The sequence below is a fragment of the Suillus paluster genome (assembly GCF_016628075.1).
Source record: "Suillus paluster strain FC165 chromosome Unknown EDB91scaffold_9, whole genome shotgun sequence".
NCBI classification, from domain to species: Eukaryota; Fungi; Basidiomycota; class Agaricomycetes; order Boletales; family Suillaceae; genus Suillus; species Suillus paluster.
Window position 1 is genome coordinate 496795 of NW_024537569.1, and position 20416 is coordinate 517210.

The 20416-nt window shown below is 49.9% G+C and overlaps 8 protein-coding genes across 8 annotated transcripts; 5 read left to right on the plus strand and 3 right to left on the minus strand.

Moving 5' to 3' along the window:
• The first annotated feature begins 226 nt into the window (after positions 1-226).
• On the plus strand, positions 227-1288 carry EDB91DRAFT_877914 (uncharacterized protein). The gene is made up of 7 exons (XM_041328688.1): positions 227-487; positions 549-583; positions 645-726; positions 777-815; positions 878-936; positions 994-1088; positions 1148-1288. The coding sequence occupies exons 1-7, from the start codon at positions 395-397 to the stop codon at positions 1198-1200; spliced, it is 456 nt and encodes a 151-aa protein (XP_041180716.1). The 5' UTR covers positions 227-394; the 3' UTR covers positions 1201-1288.
• A 1016-nt stretch (positions 1289-2304) lies between these two features.
• EDB91DRAFT_1113797 (nuclear condensing complex subunit) lies at positions 2305-6586 on the minus strand. The gene is made up of 17 exons (XM_041317865.1): positions 6251-6586; positions 6022-6202; positions 5789-5977; positions 5292-5734; positions 4758-5239; positions 4523-4699; positions 4346-4474; positions 4158-4295; positions 3987-4109; positions 3680-3936; positions 3544-3632; positions 3382-3492; positions 3121-3244; positions 2953-3066; positions 2806-2901; positions 2640-2750; positions 2305-2588 (listed from the first exon to the last, which is right to left on the minus strand). Exons 1-17 carry the CDS (start codon positions 6558-6560, stop codon positions 2456-2458), a joined length of 3207 nt encoding a protein of 1068 aa, XP_041180717.1. The 5' UTR covers positions 6561-6586; the 3' UTR covers positions 2305-2455.
• A 991-nt stretch (positions 6587-7577) lies between these two features.
• EDB91DRAFT_1113803 (uncharacterized protein) lies at positions 7578-8592 on the plus strand (the record flags this gene model as incomplete). Its single annotated transcript, XM_041317866.1, has 1 exon — positions 7578-8592. A coding segment is annotated over one exon (894 nt), but the record flags the coding sequence as incomplete, so codon positions are not given.
• Positions 8593-9847: 1255 nt separating this feature from the next.
• EDB91DRAFT_1036236 (uncharacterized protein) lies at positions 9848-10142 on the plus strand (the record flags this gene model as incomplete). The annotated part of the gene is made up of 2 exons (XM_041312810.1): positions 9848-10005; positions 10058-10142. Coding segments are annotated over 2 exons (243 nt in total), but the record flags the coding sequence as incomplete, so codon positions are not given.
• Positions 10143-10470: 328 nt separating this feature from the next.
• EDB91DRAFT_1113808 (uncharacterized protein) lies at positions 10471-14065 on the minus strand (the record flags this gene model as incomplete). Its single annotated transcript, XM_041317867.1, has 8 exons — positions 10471-10665; positions 10712-11785; positions 11841-13290; positions 13337-13496; positions 13519-13623; positions 13650-13712; positions 13767-13810; positions 13907-14065. Coding segments are annotated over 7 exons (2976 nt in total), but the record flags the coding sequence as incomplete, so codon positions are not given.
• A 160-nt stretch (positions 14066-14225) lies between these two features.
• On the plus strand, positions 14226-17462 carry EDB91DRAFT_1113809 (kinase-like domain-containing protein). Its single transcript, XM_041317868.1, has 10 exons — positions 14226-14594; positions 14650-14763; positions 14822-15318; positions 15368-15383; positions 15430-15594; positions 15617-15894; positions 15917-16160; positions 16222-16400; positions 16450-16708; positions 16765-17462. The coding sequence occupies exons 1-10, from the start codon at positions 14331-14333 to the stop codon at positions 17068-17070; spliced, it is 2322 nt and encodes a 773-aa protein (XP_041180721.1). The 5' UTR covers positions 14226-14330; the 3' UTR covers positions 17071-17462.
• Positions 17463-17466: 4 nt separating this feature from the next.
• On the plus strand, positions 17467-19593 carry EDB91DRAFT_1113810 (uncharacterized protein). Its single transcript, XM_041317869.1, has 4 exons — positions 17467-17615; positions 17665-18381; positions 18433-19197; positions 19248-19593. The coding sequence occupies exons 1-4, from the start codon at positions 17520-17522 to the stop codon at positions 19281-19283; spliced, it is 1614 nt and encodes a 537-aa protein (XP_041180722.1). The 5' UTR covers positions 17467-17519; the 3' UTR covers positions 19284-19593.
• EDB91DRAFT_1113814 (DNA-directed RNA polymerase, subunit N/Rpb10) lies at positions 19594-20338 on the minus strand. Its single transcript, XM_041317870.1, has 4 exons — positions 20321-20338; positions 20176-20267; positions 20032-20126; positions 19594-19977 (listed from the first exon to the last, which is right to left on the minus strand). The coding sequence occupies exons 1-4, from the start codon at positions 20321-20323 to the stop codon at positions 19946-19948; spliced, it is 222 nt and encodes a 73-aa protein (XP_041180723.1). The 5' UTR covers positions 20324-20338; the 3' UTR covers positions 19594-19945.
• Between the last annotated feature and the right edge of the window lie 78 nt (positions 20339-20416).

Sequence of the window (20416 nt, forward strand, 5' to 3'; positions counted from 1 at the left end):
CTACGGCCTTTTACTCTGCCTTGTCCATCAATTGAGATTCAGACCCTACGACACTGATGACCTTTGCCGAAGATTTTGCACATGGCCCAGGACGCGTTCAATTCAGATCTTTCAGACTTTGGGCGACAATTTTAAATCCTACTCATTGCTCAACCTAACGGTCCCCATTCCGAAGACTGTACTGGGCCATGCTACATATGTAGGGGCCCAGGGCGTATAACGCTATCCATAATCCCATATAAGTAATCCCTCGGATGCCACCTCGTGGAATTTCAACGTAGAATCCCCACGTCAGCGGCTAAGCCTTGAGACGCGCCACAAAGTTTCGGGGCCATGCTTTAAAAACTAGACATATTCCAAGCTCTCCAACCCCCCCCACTGTAAAACATTGACCATGGTTCTTGACACTTTTCTGTCTGACCCAAGGTTTTCATTGCTCTCCATCCCAACAGTTTGGGCCCTGAACCTGGCACCTGCTCTTCTCAAGGTGCGCTTACTGTACAACAAGTCTCCTAATGTGTTATGCTCACTCAGGTACTTTTTATCAGAATGCGACCATTGGGATGTCCATAGGCTGGGATAAGTAGGGATCGTATATCTACTTTTCGCGCCGTTGTATTGATGGTTATATGTGCTCCCGCCAGTGTCAACCCCCGAGGAAACATAGGACGCATACGCGATGCAGGGTTGGCTGCAAGAGTGGACAGAATGGATGGCGCTCACAAAGTGAGCCGTTTCTTGTGTCGCCGTTGTATTTGCTGAACATTAATCATCAGAACGCTATGGAATTGTTCCCATTATGGATCGCTGCTGTGGTTCAGTGTCTCGCCCTACTTCAGCCTTAACTGACTTCATTGATTGTCATGATGGTTCTCAGTTGGCAGCAACTATCACGAAAGTTGATACCCATACGGTCAATACCGCTGCTATTGCCTTGTAGGTCACGCAATTTCGCAGCTGCTACCATATATCTCACCCGGACAATTTGCGTAGCATCACTCTGCGAGCCCTGTATACGTTGGTCTACATCACTCAGAAGACCAATGCACAAGGCTTTTTGCGAACTGCAGTTTGGTTGGCTGCGTGCAGTACGTGATCGATTGATTCGTGAACTTGATAATACTTAATCCCGTCTGGTTTTTGATAGCGGTCCCACTACATCTATTGTTCCAAGCTGCGAACGTGGCAGCACACCACTGATTGTGTATTTTAGGAGGGGCTATCTATCATAAATCGTGATAACATCCCGTCGAAAGAGAGGCTTGGAACATTCTGATGATAAGTTGCATATAATTGAGCTGGCCTCAACACCCTGCAGCGTGTCCATGTGGGCTTTTGTTTTTGTTGGTGATCCTGCCCGAAACTAGCCGCTGCGTCAGTTCATAGCTGATAGACTCCGCGCTCCATGAATAAAAATAAGTATATCGGACTTCTTTGAAAATGGGAAGAACCTACAGGCACGTAAAATTTCTGTCCATCGACCCATATCTTGACTACATCATGTGCACCAGCAATGAATTTTCAGTCCGACAACACCTCGACGTAAGCCAGCGACGTTGTTATTAACTTGCCCTGCGACGCTACCGTAGAAGGCTCTTTCACCACCCGTCCTAGACCCTGCCGGCGCTGAACAGCTAAGGGACTGAAATCCATCAACTGCAGGGACGGCATGAAAAAATAGATTCCCGCTAACACCGATGCTGTAGTACCGCAGGGGAAGTTGGAATATACGGGTATTTAAGGGGCCCCAATGTTTCCACGGTATTGCCGCTGCCATACCTTCAAATAGATCAAGATTGAAGAAAATCTTGGTGGACACGACAAAGGCAAGATCCAGATTGCGCGCGACAAGGGATAGTAGTCGATGTTCAGGGTCTGAGGTCTACACTGTTTGTTGAGCTTCCATCTGCGATTGTGAACTATGCGCAATATCGTTTGTACTAGGAAGGAGACACTTTATGCTCATCATCCATACAGGCAACAAGAAGTATGCCAGCAATTGTGGTGCGTGGGACATCTTCGGTTGAATACAGCTTCAAATTGTCTCAGGACCGGCGATCTATCATTTCCGAGCAAACAGAAGTTGTTGTCTTCAAACCCGGAGCTTGATGTGTCACAGACAACGCTCTAGACGAGTGTCAACTGACAAGCCTTTCAACTATTTCTGGTCAAGACTCATGTCTGACGTCGTTGAGTGTTGCCAGTCCCAAATCTACAACCACCTTATGGATTTGTAGCACCGAAGAATGCAGTTCTTCAGCAAGAGACAGGAACTCTGTGTTGGAATTCATTTGCTTCTCACTGTGCAGCTTGAGTTGGTTCACTGTCGGGTTACTAAGTCAAGATGCCCCTATTCGGCCCCTGATGTCCTGGGAGGTAGGAGTACACTATACGCAGTACATACTCACAAAGATAAATCACAATAGATACCGTACTCCCATAGATGGTCGGAATTCTACTCATCCGAACCCAGTATATCATTAGCCACTTCGTCTTCCTCCACTTCGTCTTCCTCGCTATCTATGATGGAATCGAAGGTGCTATTCCCTGCAGAAGGCGGCTGAGTGTCATCCTTCGCTTTGCTTGCACTGCATACAACCAAATGAGCGTGCATTGTTATGCGAACACAGGTAACTTACGGCTTGGGCCTTCGCCTGTGCCGGGAGGTAGGAGGGGGTGTAGCTTCCTCCTCTTCCTCCTCTTCATCGTTATCCTCTATTACCTGCACTACCTGAGGTTTTTTGACCGATCTGAAAGCAAAAGTTAACATTGCAATACACGGGGAAAAGTGACATAATGACGCACGCTGCCCGCTTTGGCAATGTTCGTGTAGGTGCTGGGGTAACATGGTCGTCCGACAGGTCATCGTCCGAGCCGTCGGAACCAGAGACACGTCTCCGCCTAAGTAACGGTCAGTCAATCCAAAGTCAACAATGAACGAATAACTATCACTTCGTTTGTTTCCCTCTGCCCTTGCCCTTTGTGCGTGATGATGAAGCAGCAGAAGCGACACTTTCATCTGGCGCGATACTATCAGTGATGTCTGTGGCAATGCTTTCTGAGCGCCTACGCAGCTCGGTTAGTTTCAATGCGCATAATGGCAGCTCAGGGGAATCGCACCTCTTCCGAGCACGAGTGCGAGGCACGTCGATTTCCTCACCATCGTCCAAGGGAATGATGTCATCGAGAAACTCGAACAAATCTCTCAGGTATTCCAGTTGCCTGTAGTCTTCCTCAGTTGAAGCTTTCTAGTTGCTCGGCATATCTTTTCGAGATCGCAGCATCAAACTTCGCAAGCGCATTCTTGGATGCTGTGTCACGGATCGGTCGACGCTGTACGCAGATAATTTTAAAATTATTACGAATTTCAGAGCAACTCACAGAAGTTGAGATTGTGAAGCAGTAATTTGAGTGTGCGGATCTTGTTGTCATCAACATTGTCCGGTAAGTATAGCCGCCCAAGAACCTGATACAAAACTTTCTTGTCTTCCTCTGCAAATTCGACGTCGGTAATGGTTCACTCCGGAAAAGTTATAGACATACTTATCATCTTGTCGTCGAACAGCGCTCTTGCGATATCGCATGCTAGATCGATATGAATTGTCTCGTCGGTTGGCTGATCTTGCACCTCGCTGCACCATATCAACTAATGCTCTCAAGATAGACATCAATGCCTCACATAGCTTTCTGCGGATCGGTCCAATCCACAAACATCGCTGCTATTTGAGCGGAACTGACCATCTCCTGATTTTCGTCGACATCTCGGGTTGCTGGGGCAAGCGTCTCGAACAATCCAATGAACAGACGTTGCATTCGCCGCTGATTGACTGCGGAGGAGTAGCAAAAGACGGGGAAGAAATAGGCAAGGCATTGGCGAACTTCTTGATTGTCAATCGTGTCAGGGGCAAGGTATGCAGCAACTAGGCTTTTCAGTACCTGAAGATGTGTTATATCCTGACATTGCACGACAATCCATCAACACTGACCTGGTCATCACAGATCATTCCGGCAAGAACGAGCTTCGCAAGGCCGATACATAGTAGGGCTTGCACCTTGTCCGATTCCTCGTTGTTCAAGACAATCAACAAGAATTCCACGATGCGGTCACTCTGTAGAAGTATGAGCATAGCAATAAGGCTCATGCTATTTTTACCTACTCCACCCTCTTTGCCTAAGAAGTCATTTTCATGCACCATGAGAATGTCAAAGACGATTTGCAGCACACGAATCTTCAGGACCTCTGGGGCGGTTTGGATTTGACCCAAAAAAAGCTGGAAAGAGTTGAGAGCCATGCGCTGTGACACTGATTAGCCTCTCCGTTACATGACGGGTAACGTGAGCATACACGAGCAATAAGACAGCAAAGACCCAAACAAATAAGACCCTTTTCACGAAGTGCCAACTCCTTACGCTTGACGGCGGGAATGATCAGCTCGCCAAGGATACCTTCGAGCGTCGAATTTTCCTCGAATGTCTGAGAACCATGAGTGATTAGGAAACTGAACACGAGCCAACGACGTACTCCGTTAACACGCTCAAGCATGCCTATACAAAGCGACAGACAACGCAGATCAATGGCGTCCATACGGGCTTGTTCTTCGGGAGACATATCCTCTGATGGCTTCGACCCTTTAGGTGCCACACGAGTTAGCACGGGCGTTTCACCAAAATTAGTCTCTCCGTCGTCTGCAGGCTCCTTCTAGTAAAGAGACGATCATCATGAGAATGATATGTGAACAAAGATGCGACCATCTTACTAGAGCTTCTTCCTCGTCACTGACATCCCTAAGCTCGTGGACTACTTCCACGACTACCCGGATTAGATCCCTCTCATTTGGTGAAAGCATCCGCAATACGTCTAAACATCTGGAGACAAGCGATTCGGGTAGTGCCTCCTGAGAGATCATGTCTCTCACGAGCTGGAACATTTTTCGGCGCCCAATCTCATCAGCGTAGTCCAAATTCACGGCAACCTTGAGCATCTCGCCTATGACAAATTCCTTGTCAATGCGAGCCTCTTCTTCTTCCTCAGTTGGTTCACCGCGAATGACTCTTTCCTGCTCGGCGACCTCCAAGTCTTCCTGGTATGCATTGTAGGCAGCTTGGATGTGGTAGGCAAGGGCAGTGACGACTGGAAGAGAAGCGTCGAGTTTTTCCGCCTCTTTAACGGCAATACAATGCTCAACGAAAACGCGAGCGAGAAAAGCTCGCTCTGGGGTCAGGTTGTCCCAGTAGGCATCTGTGGTCGTACAAATTAGCTCTGCCTACCGAAAATATGCAATCAAACACACCCTTGAACTCGAGGGGGTCAGACATATCACGGCGTTTGTCCAAAATGCTCAGTAGTGCATCCTCTGCAACCGTGCTCTCCGTGAGATCAAAGAGGCCCAAAAGTGCGAGAACGTCATCTTTGAAGCTCTTGCTTTCTTCATTCTTAACGTCCCCACGCGCAACGTCCACCCACTTGCCGAGTAATAAAGCTGCAGCCTGGCGAACAGCAGGCTCCCGATCACCTAAACCATTGCGGATGATGAACTCTCTTTGGGCAATGGTAAGCACACGCGGATGAACAAGGCCCATGACCGAGCTATCAGAAACGAAGCAGTGTTGGGTTAGGATAACCGAATAAACAAGCTTGCGCATGATTGTGTCAGTGTCGCGAGTTCGAGCAAGGACAGCATCTAGGGTGACTTTGGACAGAGGAATGTTGAGCAACGCGGCTCTACGGACGTCTCTATAAGACAAGTAATGAGAACACTGTCAGACGGTCTATGGCAGATGAACGAACGCGGCAGGATCACAACTAAGAATCTCGAGCAAGACCTCAAGAGCAGTGGGTTCTCCTTCTTCCACATCGGATGGATCTTCTGAGCCACATAGCTTCGACAGTGCGATAACAGCCTGAACTCGAACAAATGTTTCTTTGTCATGAACGCGCTCGAATAGAGCCGTGCGGAGCAACGTATACAGCTGTTCACTGTGCCTAGTCAGCTTGATTATCGCACAACAAGAATTTCCTACCTAATTTCACCCAAGTGCGCGACCATCTCCGCTAAAAAGTGGACACTGCGGTAGCGTGCAATTTTGTCCTTAGCTTCAAAGCCGATTAGGAGGAAGGCAAGCACTTTCTCAACAAACCGAGAGGCCGTGGTCTCGTCATCGTCATCGTCCTCATCGACATCCTCCTTCTTGATCTCAGAGGCTATGATAAGATGAGATTCAATACCAGTGAAACAAACAGGCATCATACCTTTCTCATTGATGTACTTTGTATACGCTCCAACGAACTTGACTATCCGGTCGCCCTGCGACGTTCCTTTCTTCACAGCAGCTGCTCTGCATAGCATATCTTTGAACTTCTCCTCGAACACACGCTCACCGGTGAGCTTGATGCTTCTGCCATTGTGTATGGATTCGGTGAAACTAGCAGCATCTAGGTGGAGCTTGTGGAGCGCAACAATATTCTTCTGGTGATTTGCAGTCGAGTTCTGAGCTTGGTCAAAAATCTTGGGGATACTGGCGGAGAGGGTCTCCTCGACAGAAGATATGCGCCCAGGCATTGGTGTACAAAGTTAGAAGTTCGAAGATCTACAACACGCGTTAAGTGTCACGTGCGTCGTGATGATTATGTCATAAATTGGGTGTGATGCTTATGTCAGTTACTAAGTATGGCATGTGTAGTATTTCTACTAAAAACGTTCTCTGCAACGTTGCAGGGATTCTGGGTATTCTATCGTATTCCCTGCAGGCGATATGAATGGCTCGTGTCCGTCCCTGGTCCGCGCAAGGATCATGCCACTCGTGCCGCGAGGACAGGGCGCTATACCTCTTTGGTAAACTGCCAAAGAAATATAAACACTTATACCAGAGCGAGTCAGCTCGCCTGCAGGTGAAGGCGTGTCGCCCATCTTCGCCCTTGTCTGCCATCTCAGGCTGTTCCATCCTCCCTTAGTGCTTCACAATGACCTCAAGCAAACGGGCCACAGAGCCCGCTCAGGTTGACCCGTATCAGCCTCTGGATACCGCTCAGCCCAGTCGACAAGCTACGACTGGTACTAAGATCCGTAAAGCGAAGCAGCCGAAGAAAGTGGACAGAGACGAACGCCAGCGCGAAGAAATTCGCTTTAACCTTGGCTACTCTTTTAGAGATACCCGCAGCGGCGCCAGCGCCCGTCGTAGACAAGCAAGAGTGCGGGAAGATGGGGGTGAGATTAAATCAAACGTCTCGAGGTTACAGACCTAAATGTCTTAACTGATCGGCTAGATACTTCAGATTATCCACCGCCTCCGACTTACGAGGTAGCGACCAGTCCTACTCTGTCCAGTCTTGCTTCATCTGCGCTTGCTTCATCTACTTTTGTGGCTGGGGTTCATATGCATCCAGAACATTTGCCTGTCGCAAATCGCACCTCCTCTTCGGGCTCTACACAGCCTGCAGCTGCGCATGATAACGTCATTACACACACAGATTCAATGACATCCGCAGTTCCAGCGACTCCTGTATCAATGTCAATACCTGCGCTTGCGTTGTCACCTTTGACGATGCCCTTACCAACGTCGAGTCCCACGCTTAGGCCTGCGCAGAACCTTGCATCAGGGTCTTGCACCTTCCCGGTGCCAGTACGCCAGAAGGCGCTACTTGATGACGACGAGTCAAGTATAGAGCTTGTGGACGTAGATCCATCTCAGAGATGGGAAATAGATCGACAACGTGGGGTTCCTCTCGAGGAAAGGGCGACGAGGCACCATCAGCGGATGGTGGAATCACATGTTCCAGGCGTGTCGCAGCGGGCTCGATTGTTTAGTCAGGCTCCAAAACGAAGCCCTACTTCTCAGTCTCGTTTCGCGAACTCTCGATTGTCACTCAGGATTCCTGAGGATCAAGATCCGTATTCCGACGACCGCAGCGTGCAGGCAGCATCTGATATATCTTCCCCAGTTACGCCCAAACACAAGCTGCCTCTACCGCACATTCCCCTTTCTCCATCGAGGATATTCCATAGATCTCAGTCACCACAGCCCTCATCGTCTGTCATCTCACTATTGCGTAATCCCAGTCCATTCTTCAAGAGTACACCTTCACTCCTCAATCTCTCTTCGCCTTCCACACTTCACAGTGGTCACGGTGATCACCACTTTTCTCGAAAGCTCTTCCACCGGAAGCAGAAAGAGCGTGCAAGTAGTGAACCCTTGGAGGACTGGGAAGTCTTGGATCGTACCGACTCCTCTCATTCGTCATTGGACGACTCTCCAGCTCACCATAGCCCTCCAAGCCCGGCTCCTGCATCAAGTTCAGGCTTCGCTGAGACGTGGCATTATCCCGATGTCTTCACAGAAGATACGCGCATCTCAGCTGCGAATCGACATCCATACCGCCCTAGCGTTCGGACTGTACCACCAGCTGAAGAGCGTCCTCAACGTCCAGCTTCCCCTCCATTTGTTAACCGACATGTTCGGAGGCGCACTAGTTCTAGTTTGCGTAGCGATCACATGAGCGCATCAAGCGCTCCGGTATCCCCAATTTCTTCGTCTTCCGCTTCCCTCTTTAGCTCTTCGAGCTTGTCATTGGCCACTGTTGGAAGGACACTTCCATCCTTCTCTCAACAGGATCTTGGGGTCTGTGAGGAATCGGAGGGCGAGGAACCAGAGAGATCTCGCCCCCCTACCCGTGGGATAACGTTGAGGGACTCACCAACCCTGTCATCCCTATCCTTGTCCCAACCTTCCGTAGGAAGGGCGCTCACTTCCTTCTCGCAGATGGACTTGGGAGCTCATCAAGCTCAGCATGACCATGTTCGTTCACATTCGACGCCTCGTGCTGTTGTTCAGCTTGAGCTTCCGAAGACTACCCGCACACAGGCCAGAGGTTCTCCGGTATCGGCTTCAGAAGTGACCTACGTTGACTACAGTGGGACGCCCGTTACGCCCACCCCAGCGCACAACAACTCCTTACCCACCAGGTCTGCAACTGAGCGAGTCACACGTCGTCGGACTACAGCCCGCCGTGAGGAGATCCTCATTCATCGTGGACGGTCCTTATCGCGTGAGTTGGAGACGCGAAGTGCACCTGCGTATAGCGCGATCTTCCCCTCGGGACCGCCTACCCCACCCCCAGAGTTAGAGATACATACCCCTCCGTATAGTCCTGCTCCTGCATCGCCTCGACGTCACTATGCAGGCCGTCCGCTACCCCAGACACCATCTACATCACCTTCTCTTACGTGGCTTGTAGGCCGGGCACCAGACACGACGACTTCCACCACTACCACAGTATTGCACCACCCCAGGGCTATTCCCAAACACCTAGATGTCCCCGAGGGCCTGTTGATCAATTTGGACGACGACAGCTTGGATAGCCCCTCCAACCCCAGTCATACCCCTCCCCTCCCCATTCGTACACCCCCGTTGCCAAATCGCACGCCTCCTCTCCCGGATAACACGCCCATGATACCTGATCGTACTCCACCCGCGCGTACTCCACCGCCTCTCCCCATCGACTACCTCGAGGATGATATTGACAGTGACAGCGTTACTGTGGGAAGCTCCAGTCCTCGTGGGCCACTCACGCCAACATCAACCACGTTGACATCTTCGTCGGGCTTTCCCTTCTCGCCCTCCACGTGCACAGTCACACCACCTGCAACCGAATACATCACGGGCCTCGTTGGCAGCCTCGGAGATGATCCTCCCCACGGTGACGGTTCAAATTATGACGTGAGTATTCGGGATGCACAGTTCTCGGGCCCCTACTTTAAATCACCTACATGCGCAGGCCCTTCTCCTCATCTCCGATTTCATCGGGCCTGCCATATTACGTCCCAATCCTGACAGTTTGGATAACTGCCCTGTTGGATTGGTGGAATTGGAGAGGCGAAGGGTGACAAGTGATGGGCGTGTAAAACTGAAGTTGTCGCTGTTGGGTGTGAACGTACAGAAGTGCTCTATATGCTTATCGCAATTCAAAAGTGGGGACCATGGCGTGTTGGGGGGAAAGTGTCGCCATGCGTAGGTTGTTCTTGTTCTTGTAGTGGAATGCCTACTTATATTGTTCCGAAAGGTTCCACAAGAGATGTCTGATTCCATGGCTGGCGAGGAATCAGACTTGTCCGTTGTGCAGGGAACATTTGGACGTTCAGAATTGAATCCTTCCTTTTTTCGAAGAACGATCATGTCGAACTTTTTTCTCTCAGAGTTTTGCTGGTTCAATCTCTTCTAACCTTCATTTGAATTCATACTCATGCCTTACGTTGTACTTCGACGTTACACATGTACCACCGCCCGATCATGTTCCACAATGCGGTCGGGCTTAGATGTACTGCTTGTTACCAATATGTAGCCTTAATTTTCAGCAATTCATTGTCGCGCTTCTTCAATCCGACAATGAGGAGTCGACAGCACAAGATTACTGCAGGACCACTGACACTTTAATACTTTAATACTTAGGCAAGATTGCCGTCTCGCCGAGACGCTCGAGGCTCATTGCAAAATTAAGTATATGATAACTAAATGTATGTAGACATAAATACAAGTCGTCTATGAATACAACCACTCCAGCGAGGGTTACGGACGGCGTCCTTGCGCAGCTCTAAGATGCCACTGCAAGCGTGAAACTACGTAAGGGGCCCGTGTTGTGAGTATCTGATACAACACGCGGTCGTCTCGCCGCTATGAGCATGTCTCGAAGCAGGATTGCTCGTAGCATAGCGGGCACGCCGCGTTACATCCTCCTTGCCCGTACGCACTTGCACACCGCCGTTAGTGGGATGATGGACCCAGTGCTGACGACCCGCGCTCCCATACCCAGTAATCCGACGCAGGGTCGCCGGTCTCCTTCTATCTGATGTTGGGTTTGCTGGCGGTGGTGAGGGTTGCGCAGACTCTCTGATCTGTTCGACACAGCTTTTGAATCGAGTCTGTTTCACGATTCTCTCCCTGTCGGGAAGCTCTTTGGAGGTCTTAGAATGAGAATCGTTGTCTCGCAACTGACGTCGTGAGGGTGTGGGGGATGTGGGAATACTAGTGTGACGCTGGATGCCCCGAGCTGGGGTGGTCCTATCTAGACCGTGCAAATTGGATGAGTTACGGATCGATGGATCGAATGGAGACCGCGACTGGGAATTGTCGGCTGGCTCAACTCCTGATGTTTGGACTATTGCACCAGACGGAACACTGGCCTCCGAATGAGGGCCGCCCAAAGGATTGTCGCCCCATTTCTCAAATGTCTTTACGTGACCTTTGCGCCGCCGCCCCATCGAACCGTAAGGTGACGGTCTGGATAAATGATTAAATCGCGTCCGCTGTGCACGAATGCCGCCATTCCCATCTTCCTCGTTCTCGTCAGTATTCATCTGCCTTCTCTTTGCGCGCATGCGGGTGATGCCTGCACTGCAACACGAGTTCCTGCGTTTTCGTTGACCGAGGAGTTGTACGCTTGCGACTACTGCTGGCGGGAGTGGGATGTCGAGGATAGCGTGAGCAAGTATTTCAGCGTTCACATCCTTCTCATCGATCCCGTCGTCCGGCTCGGTCTTGGCGTCATCGTCTGGCTCAGTTTTGGTATCGTCGTCTGGTTCAGTTTTAGCATCGTCATCTGGCTGGGTTTCTTTACTATCACGGGCTGACGGGGCGATGTACTGAGGTTGACGGTGGACTGGGGCAGTGGCGCCGTTATCGTGACCGACTGACTGCACGACGGTCTCTTGGTGGATCACTTCCTTGGAGACGGAAACAGACAGAGAGGCAGCGGGTTCGTGGACGTCGACCTTGGGTTGTGCAGTTGCGTTTTCTTTAGAATACGAAATCTGTTGGTCCATATTTTTGTAAGAAAATTATTCACTTACGAGCGTACTCCTCGTTCTCAAAGATAGTGTGAAGATTGTTGGCCTTCCAGGAGGTCCTTTGTATGTCTCGTTCACGAGTATCATTCTCGTAAACGTGTTGCTCCGCTGAGGGTATCTCACAACGATTAGAATAGGAGTATGTGGATCCAGAACCAGAAGTAAATTGTTCTGGAATGGACGTTGAAAACGTAGCCGAATGTGGTTCAAAAATGCTGGAAGACCATCGCGAGCTAGGATCAAACACAGACTGGATAGCTGATCCGGCATCTCCAGGGAAATGACATGCGGTAGAGTCAAATGCAGACTGAGAATCGATAGATTCGATGGCAATCGTGGAGAATCCATCAGAGCTAGGGCCAACTGCGGGCAAAGCTGTTGAAACTCCGCTAAATGCGGAAATTGCAGCTGGAGGCTCATAGGTACAGGCATATTGTGCCGCAGTGGTGGCAGGGACCTGAGTAGGAAAGCCAGGGAAGGGCCCAGACGCAGAAGGATTCCCGAAGCATTGGTCCGGTATCATTGTGAACTCCACCACGGCTTCAACATCTGCCATTTCTACGTCAATGCGATCGGAATGGCTAATCCATTGCGGTTGCGGAAGGTGACCCTCGCCATCACGGATGGCATCGTTGGTGACGAAAGATGCGTAGTCAGATGGTATGCTAAGCGGCTCCCAGTTGAAAGGTCCAGACCATAATGGTTCCGCGGCAAACCCACAGTACGTAGTGGTACTGAGGGATGGTCCTGAGAACGTGGAGACCGGCTGCTCAGCACAAGGCACCTGCTCAGGTAAGCTGGGGAATGCCAAAGGATGTGCATTGAGGGCGACTCCGTACGATGGGGGGGTCATAGAAGGAGTATTTGAAATCAAGAAGGGAGTGGGAAATATAGATGTGAGAGATGAAATGCTGTTGTTCGCAGGTAAGTTGGTTCCATCCGTTGCTGAGTGACAATCGTATAGCAGTTTTGAGTGCAAGAAGGGAAGCGATGGAACCAGACTGGACGACAGGGACACGTGTCTGCCATCAATCTCGCATGCGGTAAAGGGGCTGTCGAGTGCAATGCATTCTGTGGATGGTTCAACATGCTCGATTGGGAGGGCAGGCAGCCCAGTGGAATCGACTACGGGAAGGAGTGGAAATGGGGTTGAGTTTGGTGACACATTGGCATCAGTGGCAGTAGCGCGAACTGGGGTCTGGGAGAGACAGGAGGCCATGTGAATATCGGTGCCTTCCTCGACATCAACCGTCGATTCTGTGCGTTTGGGTTCTCCGTTCGAAGGTGAGGGTGTCTTGACACTGCTAGAAGAAGCGGATGTAGAGTATGTAAGACTGTGAAGATCGTCATGGGCTTCATTGGGTACATGGACCTTGTGCTTCGTGGGGTGACCAGATGGTGGGGATAATGCGGTCGGAAGATCATCATTGGTGATGTTGAGTTGAGTCTTGATCTTTGTCGAAAGCGTATGATCGATAGAAGGTCCTGGCAGGCCGCACGAGCCCCGTAGAATCATTGGGCGTCATTGACGCAGCTGAGAGCAGTTTGGAGGTCTTGGTGGGGATGTAAGCCTGGGTAAAGTGGTGCTGCATCTTGCGAGATTGTAGTCTTTCCATATTTCTAGGAAGAGCTTCAGGCTTTCGCTTGATGAGAGTGTAGCTTTTCAAGGCCATCATGTAACCTAGTGAAAGAATGACGAGATAACGATTTGCTGTCTGAGGCGGTGTCATTGAAGGAGCAATCGCTTGAGTCCGATGTAGCGTGCATAGATGTATCGTCCTGAGTCCTGTGGACTGTCCATCGCTGTCCGACTCGTCGATGTATGTACGGGGAGGGTGGACAGCAATTTCCTGCATCAGATCTTGTTCTTCTTTCCTGTAGGAAGATCCTCAGCAAAATGAAGGTCACCCATGGATAATAGCAGCGGACCGATTCAAACTCCTGATTTTCTTCAATGTCGACCTTCCCCTTTCCTACAAAAGGTAGGTGTTTAAGATTAAGGAAGTGCAACATGGTGCCTTAGGGCTATGTGTCCTGTGGACGCTGTCAGTGCCATGGTCAACAGTAGGGTACTAGAAATGAGCTCACACTGGTTCGCCACAGCAAAATGCCACAGTTATGTAGGTCTGGTCAGTGAATAATTTGGGGGGATGAGGAAGGTCATCGCCGCCGCCAGCTCTTTTATCGGCAGCATACCCTTCTGCTTTGACAATAGACTAGACATGTCATGCTCGTTGCTTTGACCGTCCACTGTGGCGGTGGATAGTGGAACCCCAGACTAAGGTTAGGGTTTGTATTGTGGTCACGTGGATGTTGAATTTCCACGTGACGTGTTACATAATAAACACGCGAAACACGCGGTGGCCACGCCTCGATTTGTTGTCAGCCAAAAAGCAGTTCAATTGGCCTTGTTTTGGCGCTGTTCATCTTCTGAGCATTCTTCTCTCCTCTCTCAAGACATCCATCAGACTTTCAAGGTGTTAGGCCATTGAAATGTCTGCCTACACTCATGCCCGTATGCCAGCCCCGTCCGCTCAGCAGCCCGTTCACCGTCGTCATCCGTTCACGAACGCAAACGTTCTCAACCAGCCTCACCCGGCACCGTCTCCCGTAAAGCTACAAGAGAAACCCAAGGCAACTCCAGCCGACCCGCCTCTGCCCAGGCAGAACAGCAAGACTACCCCTCCCTCGCCCCCCAGACTAATCGTCGACCAGAATCGACAAGTTCAATACTACCGCGTGGGGTTCCTCGGAGAAGTAGGATTTGTCTCGATTGCCCATTTTTTCCACTGACGCTTCATGTTTTCAACAGGGAGGATTCGCACGAGTTTATGAGGTGGCAGACGGTCGTCACGCTGCCGCACAACACCTTGCTTGCAAGGTCGTTACCAAATCATCTTTGAAAACGAAGAAAGCCAAGACCAAGGCAAGTCTGACACAACACATGCACTGTCGCTTGCATCTTGACCTTTGCATTTTCTCAGCTCTATGCAGAAATTAAGATCCATCGTTCACTCGCTCATCCTAACATTGTGCGTTTCCAGGAATGTTTTGAGGATGACGAGAACGTCTACATGACACTTGAGCTTTGCACCAGCGGATCATTGATGGACATGCTCCGTCGCCGTCGCCGTTTCAGCGAGTGTGAGGCCCGATTCTTCCTCGTACAACTCATCGGTGCATGCCACTACATGCACTCCCACCAGGTCATACATCGTGACCTTAAGCTCGGGAATTTATTCCTCGACGCAAACATGAACATCAAGGTCGGCGACTTTGGTCTTGCTGCCTTGATTGAGAACCCCGGCGAACGGAAGAAAACTATTTGTGGAACCCCAAACTACATCGCCCCTGAAGTGTTGTTTGACACTGCGAATGGGCACAGCTTCGAGGTTGACACTTGGTCGATCGGCGTTATCTTGTATACGCTTGTTATTGGACGTCCTCCCTTCCAAACCAAGGACGTCAAGGAGATTTATACGTAAGGCATACCGCCCCTGCTTCTTGATTTTTTCTAACTATTCATACAGACGAATCCGCGACAACGTCTACGAGTTCCCGCCCGAACGTCGGCATCGCACCTGACACTCAGGACTGCATCACGTCTATTTTAACACCCGACCCGTCAAAACGTCCCTCTCTACTTGAAATCCTTAAATCACCCTTCATCGACTATGGTATTGTCCCACCATTTATTCCCGTCTCCGCACACGACGCGCCCCCTGACTTCCGATACCTCACGCGCCCAATGTCGTTGGTTAATCCTCGCAAATCTCAAGAAAGCTGTGTGGCTGGATGACGACCATATTTCGACCATAGCTGTTCCGTCTGCTCCAGAAGAGAAGGCGAAGAATCCGATTACGTCGACCATCGCTCAGCAAGAGAAGGAGTTCCAGAAGGCTGTTCAGCCTGGCAGTCCTATCTCTGCATTGCTTAGCTCTGCCCGGCAACCGTTGGTTATGTCCACAAACGGAGCCAAGGAGTCACCTCTATTCAGGAAGCTGCAGGCAGTGAAGGACGCGAAATCGCCTCTACGGAACGTGCGCACAGCACAGGGGTTACAAAACATAGAAGAAGAGGACTGATGCACCTCGAGGAACTCGGGAGAAACATCACGATCAGCAGAGACAGAAGGAGCTCGAATCGCAGAAGGCGAGGATTGTAGCCCAGATGGCTCCGGTTGCTGGACTTGGCGTACCCCGCCCCGATGAAGACCAAGAGAATCTGCCTCCTACTCGCAAGGAACCGAAGGGCAAGGAGCCGATGCGCGGAGAGCGCAAGGAAACTCTGGTACATCACGATGTGCACGTGGAATCTCCTCAAGTAAAGCTCAATGGATTTGATGCTGCTGCGCAGACACTGACGCAGGCCTTTGACGCGAAAGGCTGCGGGCAAGCTGTTCCGCGATCCCCGTGATGATACTACCGTTCCCGATGAGCGCGTTTTCATAGTGTCTTGGGTGGATTACTGCAATAAGTACGGGATGGGTTACGCCCTGACTGATGGGTCTGTTGGCGTACACTTCAATGACAGCACGACCCTTATCCTCTCGGCGGATAAGCAGTGAGTTCGCGCTTACCTCTGATTTTACATGTCTTGACAAACGTCCCAGTCACTTCGACTACATCTCATCTCGACGCCAGGGAACTGTCTACGTTAGGAAGAACTATTCTGTGACCGAGTTTCCTGAAGACCTGAAGAACAAGGTGTACCTCCTCAAACATTTTGAGCGCTACATCATGGATCGCCTGTACGGCGACTACGAGTACACCTTCGAAGACCATGACCGTACCAAGGGAATGGATTTCGTACAGAAGTATCTGCGTATGAAGCACGTTATCGTGTTCAAGATGAGTCATGACGTCCTTCAGGTCATTCATCTTTACTTCCCGTTATATACATAACAACTGACGTTGGTATTCTATAGTTCAACTTTTACGATCACTCAAAAGTCATCCTCTCCTCTCATGGTTTACTAGTGACGCACATCGATAAGAACTACAAGATCGCGCGATTCACGCTCAGCGAGATCATGGCAATATCTTTACGACCTCCCGTTGCAGATCCCGAGCAGGCCAAGTTCAACCAGCGGCTCGTGGATAAACTCAAGTACTGCAAGGAGGTACTCACGTCCATCCGTAACGCGAGCGCCAACCAAGCTGCGACTGATGATGACGCGGGGATGGGTGGAGGGCTGGTTAGCACGAAGACGTCCAAGGCATCGCTACGTTGATTCGTGTGATGATGTACGTGTACACTGTTGCATAGACTGCTGTCGGTGGCGTTAGGCCTCCGTAGTTGTTTCTTTTTTTCATTTCTTTGTTCGGATTCTGTGTCTGCTCACTATAACCATACCAACCAAATTTTCGCTCTCGTAGGCATCAGTACCATGTTATGAGTTCTCTTTAGTTCTCGTGAGAGCATAGGCTCTCTCTGTTCAGGCATATGCGCCTTTTGCATATTTTCCGCTCTCGTAACTTGTCGTTCTCGATATCAAGCATTTTGCATATATATGCGGCTCGTATGGCATTATGTATTTCCACCAGTCTATATCGGACAAGCAAGATAATGCATGAATCATAATGGGATGGCTGCACCCAGGGGCTGTCCAATTTTAGACGCCGTTACTCAAATAATGCGTCTCAAAGACTCAAATCACGACAGGAACCGAGCGAGAAGGAAATGCAGCCCAGAGCAGAGTTCTTGTTCCTTGCTGAAGAACTCCGGTCTTATATTCTAAGCTTCCTTCCTTACAAAGATATTCTGCGTTGTACATCCGTGAGTGTTGATCGTTTGTTGATCGTTTGTCCTGAAGATCGTCTTGCAGGTATGCAAGGCACTCCGACAGACGTACATCTCCTCATCAAATCTTCAGTACATCACTGAGCTCGGTGGCCAGCAATTGATCCCTGTCTCAAACACGAATCTCGACGACCACACTTCTATTTCCAAGCGCCTAGCCTTACAGCTCTTGACGGACAAAGCCCACGCATGGTTTAAATTTGACATCCGTTCATTTGAAACAGTCTCCGTACCAGAACAATTCCACGATGCGAAGACTTCCCTCGCCGATGGGCATCTCTACCTGTTCGACCAAACTGAACAGTCGGCCAAGATTTTTCCAATACTGCCAAGGCCCTCACAACAAACGATCAACCGCGATTGGTCTCCAGGATCGCTGTGTTTAATTCCCAACTCGGAATGCATCGACCTATTCATGGACCCAGCGCAGAACCTAATTGCAATTGCGTATATGGCGGTTGATAACTCCATCCAGTCAGAGGACGAAAAGTTCCATATTGACCTTGGAGCCCTGGATGTAGATGGTGTCCACCCCGAAGCTGCCGGAAGGACGCTGTTTCTGTCGGGACTTCCCAGTTGCCCGGAGGACCACTATGCAATAGAGAGTTGGAAGCTCGAGGGTTTGGGGAGGCATATCGCTTTCCGGCGCTCCCTGCTGGTTCATGATGAAGGCAATTATATATCTGGCGAGGAGATATGGTGTTTGCAAATTTGGGACTGGCAACACTCCACAATGCCCGGTGTGAGCTTTGGTCAGAATTGGCCAACAATTGACAGTTGACACTCGTTTTAGTGGGTCCTCAGTGACACAACAATACACCCGGAGGGTGGGGAGTCAATTGATTTTTGTTTCCTCGGAAACGATAGACTGCTGATTGTCAGCAAGAACCTGAAGCTCTATTCAATCGAGGATGCGTCCCAGACGCCACAATTGCTGGCGTGCTTCCTGATGCCTGTATCACTGACGGGCATACAGTGCCTCCTTCCGATGGACGACATTGCACACGGCTCACAACTGCAGATGCAAGCCAAGAAAACAATGTGGACCTCAGACCCCAAAAATCGAATACTATGCATTGTCACACACATTCCAAGTAATCCGAGCGCATGCACATTCGTCATTTCCACCAGGATATTCTTCGACCTTCAAGCTGGCGTTGTTGATGGTTTGGCAGAAATACCTTGGGAATGTTGGGGCGCTCTACATGCTCGTATTTTCTTGCACCACTGGCAATGCAGAGTTGGCGTTAGCGGGAATCGAGTTTTGCAGGCATTTCCTGCAACAACCGCGACAGTGGATGACGAAGATAACACGGATTATAGGTTACACATGATGGACTTCAGCCCGTTAGCTGTTGAGCGTCGGCAGGGTCTAGGAAGAGTGGTGACAGAGCCATCTACGATGGAAATCACTGACTCGGGAGAGAAGTTAACGACGTCCCTTCCTTACGTCGAGGTCGTGTCGGATAGAGTCTTTAATGCTGACCAGTTGATGGAAATTTGGGTTGATAAGGACAGGATTTATTTGCCTAGGCTGAAGATAGACGACCCGTACAGCGTAGGTTCCTTCCGTTTTCAACTAACGAGATCATACTGATTTTTATTCAGGAAGGTATAGACCAGCTTGAGGTCATTGAAATTTAGAGCGGAGTTGGTACATCCTTAAAAGCTATATCCGGATCATCATCCAAACCCACGATGATAGTATGTCGCAGGAATGTGGAGGTGCTCACGTCCATCCATAACGCGAATGAAGTGGCGATAGGGGATAGGTGGAGAGCTAGTCGGCGTGAATACGTCCAAGGCATTCCTGCATTGATGAGGGACTTATTTGTTACTATGTAGTGGTGTCAGGCTTCCGTAGTCGTTTTTCATCTTTGCAAAACATACCAAGCAAGTTTTTCGCTCGTAGGCATCAGTGCCATGTCATGCATTCCTTCCCTTTAGCTCTCGTAGTCTTATGGAGGTCACATATGTTAGAACCGGGTTCCATCCAAAACGTATGGACAAAAAGTCGAGGTATTTCTATGAAAGCACTCAAAGTGACTACCCAATGAGAACCGCCAAAAGGTACAGTAGTGAAGAATGTGGATGCGGCATAACTTACTTGTGGAGGACTGTGCGGCTCTTGGTCGAGTAGAAACGAGGAACAGAATATGTAGGAGAGATGGTGATGACAGCAAGAAATAGCAGTATTCACAACCACTTCCACCTATTCTGCCTGAGCTGGGCGACACAAATATTCGTAACTTATGAAAGTGAAGCAAAGAGCGAGTACATGTATAAGACACGCTGCACAGAAGGCGTCAATAATTCTTATCCTTCGAGCGCTCCATAGCTGGAAGAAACAATGAGCCATCGTGTTATTTGCTGTATGCAGTGATCCACTTACGATTGTAATGCAGGAGCTTTTCAATGAGGTCTACATGTGTGAGCACCATTCGCCGACAGCAGTAGCGCTTCAGCTGCAGCTCATCAAGAGCGTCTCTGGAATCTTGTCAGGGATGTCACAGCTGGGAGGTTCACAGAGAGTTACCCTTCGCTCATATCATTGGCTAATAACTCGAGGTATGCGTTCCATTTGTCCCCGATGACTTTCCCGCACGAAAAGCATCTCACTGGGATAATCTGCGAACATGAAGTTAGCCTATCTGTCACTGATAGATAGAGGGTGCACTTGCCATGGTGGTGGTTTGGGAGACTAAGAAATTTCGAAAACCAGCTCGCAATGCTTACGTGATAAACACGAAGCACGTGCTCACAGAGAACCGTGTTAC

Coding starts and splice junctions, on each gene's coding strand:
- EDB91DRAFT_877914 (XM_041328688.1), top strand. CDS start 395: ATGGTTCTTGACACTTTTCTGTCTGACCCAAGGTTTTCATTGCTCTCC. Junction 584..644: donor ATGTCCATAGGCTGGGATAA/GTAGGGATCGTA, acceptor TGCTCCCGCCAG/TGTCAACCCCCGAGGAAACA. Junction 937..993: donor AATACCGCTGCTATTGCCTT/GTAGGTCACGCA, acceptor CAATTTGCGTAG/CATCACTCTGCGAGCCCTGT.
- EDB91DRAFT_1113797 (XM_041317865.1), bottom strand. CDS start 6,560: ATGCCTGGGCGCATATCTTCTGTCGAGGAGACCCTCTCCGCCAGTATC. Junction 4,296..4,345: donor TTTGCTGTCTTATTGCTCGT/GTATGCTCACGT, acceptor TCAGTGTCACAG/CGCATGGCTCTCAACTCTTT. Junction 3,493..3,543: donor GTTCGACGACAAGATGATAA/GTATGTCTATAA, acceptor TCGAATTTGCAG/AGGAAGACAAGAAAGTTTTG.
- EDB91DRAFT_1113809 (XM_041317868.1), top strand. CDS start 14,331: ATGTCTGCCTACACTCATGCCCGTATGCCAGCCCCGTCCGCTCAGCAG. Junction 14,764..14,821: donor CGAAGAAAGCCAAGACCAAG/GCAAGTCTGACA, acceptor GCATTTTCTCAG/CTCTATGCAGAAATTAAGAT. Junction 16,401..16,449: donor ATCCTCTCGGCGGATAAGCA/GTGAGTTCGCGC, acceptor CAAACGTCCCAG/TCACTTCGACTACATCTCAT.
- EDB91DRAFT_1113810 (XM_041317869.1), top strand. CDS start 17,520: ATGCAGCCCAGAGCAGAGTTCTTGTTCCTTGCTGAAGAACTCCGGTCT. Junction 17,616..17,664: donor ATATTCTGCGTTGTACATCC/GTGAGTGTTGAT, acceptor ATCGTCTTGCAG/GTATGCAAGGCACTCCGACA. Junction 19,198..19,247: donor AGATAGACGACCCGTACAGC/GTAGGTTCCTTC, acceptor ATTTTTATTCAG/GAAGGTATAGACCAGCTTGA.
- EDB91DRAFT_1113814 (XM_041317870.1), bottom strand. Junction 20,127..20,175: donor GCCAATGATATGAGCGAAGG/GTAACTCTCTGT, acceptor ACAAGATTCCAG/AGACGCTCTTGATGAGCTGC. Junction 19,978..20,031: donor AAAGCTCCTGCATTACAATC/GTAAGTGGATCA, acceptor TGTTTCTTCCAG/CTATGGAGCGCTCGAAGGAT.